We start from the raw sequence: 5,224 nt of genomic DNA, 5'->3' as shown, positions 1-5,224 counted from the left end.
GAAAACATCCCCCCCCCCCCCCGGGGAGATGGCCATGCTGCAATCCCTTCTCCTCCATTCTCCTCTTGGGATCCTGGGCACGCGTGCACAAGCACCCGGCGTGAGTTTAAGCCACCGGGTCCAGGACTCAAACATGGTTGACTACATGGGAGTCCAGCAACATAGCCATTATGCTTACTGCTGGTTCCCTATATACTTATTTCTTGAGAGAGAGAAGAGAGGTGTTTCTAACAAGGTCTTCACACCCCCCACTTCAGCCTGCACGATAAGTGTGTCCACATGTGCAACCAGCGTGTATAGGAGACCTTCCAGTGTGGCCTCAGCATGGCGGAGCAGGGCTGCATGGCAGCTGACCAGACTGGGATGCTAACCCTGACTTGTCTGATGTCTCCCTCACACATACCCAGCAGCGGGGGTTCTCAAGAGAGTGAAGGGAGTGTCGCGGTAGGGGAGGGCAAAAGGAGGATCTTGGCCTTGACCCTTGTTTGGCAGGGTCTGAAGGCATTTTGCAGAGGTGCCTGCTGCTGGTATTGAGTGGCTAGAGCCCAGGGATGCTGCTACATGTCCGACAGCAGACTCCCACAGCGTGACTAGGCACCTGTGGGGCTGAGGCTGCAAGCCTGCCCTGCGCCTGCCCACAGTCCTCCTTCACAGAGCACAGCTCTGGTGTTCCCATCCGTAGGCGTAAATACTCCTCGCTCTCCCGTTCGTGCCCACTGCACTGCAGCCCCTTCGGCGGGGCAGGAAGATGTCTGACTGGCTCACGTCAAGCCAGCACAGTGCTTAGAACTTAGACGCTCGACCTGAGTGAACGAGTGAATGAACGAATCACGAGCGACACCCAGATGTCCAGTTCTTAACCTTTCTCCCGAAAGCGCAGGCCCCCTGCCCACCCTCCCCTCTCCCACCGCTTTAACCATGCAGTGGCCTGGGCCTGGTGCCCAGAGCTTAGGCTTTGCCAGCTGCCTTTGTTCTGGGCTGCACGCTGTCTGTGCCCCGGGCCTGACCCGGAGGCAGCCTCTGCTAAGGGGACCCTCGAGAGGGGGTGTCCTTCTCACCCACCGAGCAGTGCCATCTCTCTGTCTCTCCTAGGTCTACCCTGAGGAAACTGAAGCCCGAGAGCATGTATGAGACCTGGGTGAGTGCAGACTGCCAAGGCCCCTGATGTACGGGGCAAGGGTGCGGAGTGCAGGCCCAGAGCCTCGAACCTGGGAATGTCCCCCGTCAGCCATCACTCATGCCCACCTGTAGCAAACAGGGCACCAGCAAAGGCTGAAAGCTTTCTGTTCTGAAGGACACGTCAGGAGCTGGGAGACAGACGTAAGTGGGTGAGGATGACAAGGAGGAGACCCGAGTCCTGGGATGAAGGGATCCCCAGAGGAGGAGTGGGGGCCTTGGAGCGGAAAGGGACACTGTCGTTTGGAAAAGGGTCACCATCACAAGAATGGACCCATCCACAAGCTGCATTTTCACCAAGTTCAAGGCACATCTAGGGTCCACTCTGGGCTTTTTCTCACTCACTTCAGGGAGTATAGCGAGGTCTCCGTCCCACAACCCTGCTCTCCCTCTCACCCCTGAACAGGAGGACGACATGGATGGAATCCACATAGTGGCCTTTGCAGAAGAAGCTGATCCCGGTGAGAGGACTGCACATGGGACCGGGGAGGCAGGGAGGCACCCATTGCTGGAACGCAGGCCTCACCTGGAAGGCTGTCCTGAGGGTCCTCAGGTGGCCTGGAGCTAGACCTTAGAAGGATGGGAGGCGGGAGACAGAGCTGGGCTCCTACCTCCTCTGCATTCCTTTTCCTGTTCAGCCCCCTCACACGCTCCCTTGTGTCCCTCCAAGATGGCTACGAGTTCCTAGAGACTCTCAAGTCTGTGGCCCAAGATAACACTGACAACCCTGACCTTAGCATCATCTGGATCGACCCGGATGACTTCCCCCTGGTAAGAGGCGCCTTGGACTGTGGACTGTCCCAGCAGGGTCTTTGCTCTCGAGTTCCCGTCCCCATCCCCTGGCGGTAGACATGCTCAAGGGTGCTGTGGGTGTGGAGGACATCTTGAACAAGGGAGGCCGGGGGGACTGCAGGATTCCCAGAGCAGAGGCTGGCCTCCTGAGATACCTGGGGAGGGCAGTGTAAGAGCCATGTTCGTGGCATGCACACACAGACTCCACCGCACGTCTCAGGGACTGTGTAGTTCCCAGTGGGAGCCCCAGCTGCCCACACTCACTGTCATGTGAGCAACGGAACGAACGAATGCTGATGGAGAAGTACCAGCTATTTCCAGAGACCTAGCAACAGGGGCCAGAGAGAAGTGATGTGTCCACCATCACAAGGTTAATCGGTAGCAGATCCAGAATCAGAGCAGGGGTTTCTGTCCAGTTCTCAGAGAGCACGAGCCTGTGCCCAGGTGACCCTCCTGTGCTTTCCCTTTGGATTCCTGCCTTCGCTGCCTAGCTCTGCCTCCATCTTCAGGCCCTTCAGCTGGCTCCTGTCCCCCCAGTGCCCATTCATGCAACCCTTCCTCGTCGCTGGCCTGTCATGCTCACCTTGCTGGACTCACGAGCTCCTGGGCTCCATTAGGTTGATGGTTGGGTCTCTCTACAGCTGGTTCCATACTGGGAGAAGACGTTTGATATCGACCTGTCAGCCCCACAGATAGGAGTGGTCAATGTTACCGATGTGAGTATCCCTCGCTCATCCCTGGTGATGCCAACTCTGCCGCCCAGCGCAGCTGGCTCTCCTCCCCTCTGCTCCCTAGAACGGAGCCCTTGCCCAGGAGGAGCCATGCCAATCCAATGGCCGGTGGGTGGAGGGAGAGATGCACGGTCTGACAATGCCTGTCCTCCTCTGTGGGGATTGGCTGTCCATCCTTCAAGGTCCAGTTCAGATTCTTTCTCCTTCTTAACGTCATTCCAGCCCCCCATTTGAAATCACTCCCCTCACATCACTGCCAGAGCTCATTTAGCAGTGAGAATGTGACTTTTATAGGGTGTTTTATGGGTCACGTCTGTCTTTTCCAGTAGCCTTTGAGCTGCTTTGAGGGCAGAAATCTCATGCACACCGAAGCAGGTGCTTCAAAAATGTTTGTTGGGTTGGGAACCAGCAGTTAGCGTAATGGCTATGTCGCTGGACTCCCACGTAGTCGACCACGGTTCACGTCCCGGACCTGGTGGCTGAAAACTCACGCCGGGCGCGTGTGCGTGCGTGCCCAAGATCCCCAGAGGAGAATGGAGGAGAAGGGATTGCGGCGTGACCATCCCCCCTGGGGGGTGATTTCTCGCTTTCTGTCTCTATGTCTCTCTCTGTCTATCTGGCGAGCGCACGCGCCCTATAGTGAAAAAAAAAACCCTCTCAAAAAAAAAAAAATGTTTGTTGGGTTGACCCAAACAAGCTACCTACTATTCTTGCTTCCATAGAACTTTCAGTCTGACTGAGCAAGACAGTCAGACTACAAGACTGGCTCTGATACACTTTCTCCTACAGATACAGGGGGTCTTCAAAATGTCATGGAAAATGAGTATGCATGGGGTTCAAAATGTTTTATACCAAAGTAAACTTGTACTTAATTCCATTTTCCCATGAACTTTTTTTTTTAAGTCTCCTGGTACAAATAAAATGCCAGGAAGGCACGAAATCAACGTGATATATGCTTGAAAGGGTCCGAGAAGAGTTTAAGAAAAAGTGGCATTTAAAATGACACTTGCAGAGGGTGGCCTTGTAGCCTAATGGTTAAGGGATGTGACTACCACATGGCCAACTGAGGAAAGACACGTCAGATGCATGTGTATGTGAGCCCCGAATCCTCACAGCACGGAGAAATGGAGGAGAAGGGATTATGGCATGACCACACCCCACTGGGGATGCTTTCTCCCCTTACCCGGCAAATGCATGCATCCTCTGGCAATCACAAACAAATAGGGGGCCAGCAGGTGGCACGGCGGTTAAAGGCTGGATCCCCACATGGCTGACCATGGTTGGAGTCCCAGATCTGATCACTTGAAAGTCATACTGGGTACATGTGCATGTATGCCCCAAATCCCAAAAGGAGGATGGAGGAGAAGCAATTGTGCTGCGGCTACTCCCACTGGGGGGTGATTTCTCACTGTCTCTCGCTCTGTCTCGGGCAAGCACACATGCCCTATGGCAAAACCTAAAAATAAATAAATAAGTAAATACATAAATAAAGTTTGTACAACATACAGAATTTCAACAAACGACAATTAAGGGAAGTCATTTCCAAACTGAGGAAAAAAGAAGAGTCAAAGGTCAAGAGTAGGAACATGAATATCAGGTCTGGGAAAAGGCAGGTCTTCTTTAATGGCTTGAGAGTCCAGAGATCACTGAGGATGGTACTGGAAAAGCAGGTTATGGAAAGGCTTGAACGCTGTGGAGTTGCTGACTAGTAAGCTTTGCATCACAGGCGTGATCAGGAGGTCTGTTTTAGGAAGCTCAGGAAGGGACAAGGATGGGAGACAGATTGAAGGGAAAAGGTCTATTTGCTAGTCCAGCCTTTCTTTCTTTCTTTTTTTTAAAACAATTATTTATTTAACTTTTATTTTTCTTCAATTTGACCAGAGAGAGAGAGAGGGAAAGTGAAAAAGCAAGTCAGGTCCAAGATTTGAACCGCAGTTGGTCATGTGGGAGTCCAGCACCTTACCCACCACACTGCCTGCCGGCCCCAGTCCAGCCTTTCTTTCCACCCCCACGGCCATGTTCTAGCTTGGCCCTTCACCTGGACAGTTTCCCTGGCCACTGACAGATGAAAGAAAGGGTCAGAGGAGGTAGGAGAGGCTGTACAGGTCCAGCGGGCTGGAGGACAGCTCCAGAGGCTGGGCTGGCTCAGCTTCGGCCCCCGGCCTGTGCCACTCCTAGGCGGACAGCATATGGATGGAGATGGACGATGAGGAGGACCTGCCTTCTGCTGAGGAGCTGGAGGACTGGCTGGAGGACGTGCTGGAGGGCGAGATCAACACAGAGGATGACGACGAGGAGGACGAGGACGATGATGATGACGACGACGACGACGACTAGTTGCTGTGGCAGTGTCTCCCAGCCCAGCCCCACCTGCTCTTCTCATGCTCCCGCCTACCTTCCCTGTCCTTCCCGAGGTCCTCCAGTGACACCGGGTCATTCTCTGCCGTAGGGCAACGGGGGTCTTTCTGCTGGGTGCTGACTCTGACTCCCCTTCGTCGGATGAGGGATGGGGGTGGCTTTCCCAG

General features: G+C 54.2%; 1 protein-coding gene across 1 annotated transcript in view; it reads left to right on the top strand.

The window, feature by feature from the left end:
- The window catches only part of CASQ1 (calsequestrin 1), a 12,553-nt gene extending 7,372 nt beyond the window's left edge, over nt 1-5,181 (top strand). Inside the window, exons 7-11 of the mRNA XM_006168834.3 lie at nt 1,093-1,138; nt 1,583-1,637; nt 1,847-1,947; nt 2,610-2,684; nt 4,878-5,181. Of these exons, the coding sequence (XP_006168896.1) occupies nt 1,093-1,138; nt 1,583-1,637; nt 1,847-1,947; nt 2,610-2,684; nt 4,878-5,036 (436 nt within the window). The 3' untranslated portion in view covers nt 5,037-5,181. The remainder of the gene's footprint in view (nt 1-1,092; nt 1,139-1,582; nt 1,638-1,846; nt 1,948-2,609; nt 2,685-4,877) is intronic.
- Nucleotides 5,182-5,224: the final 43 nt, after the last annotated feature.

Source organism: Tupaia chinensis, unplaced genomic scaffold, assembly GCF_000334495.1.
Source record: "Tupaia chinensis unplaced genomic scaffold, TupChi_1.0 Scaffold146187_1, whole genome shotgun sequence".
Taxonomy (NCBI): domain Eukaryota; kingdom Metazoa; phylum Chordata; class Mammalia; order Scandentia; family Tupaiidae; genus Tupaia; species Tupaia belangeri.
This window is presented reverse-complemented; position numbering and strand designations above follow the sequence as displayed.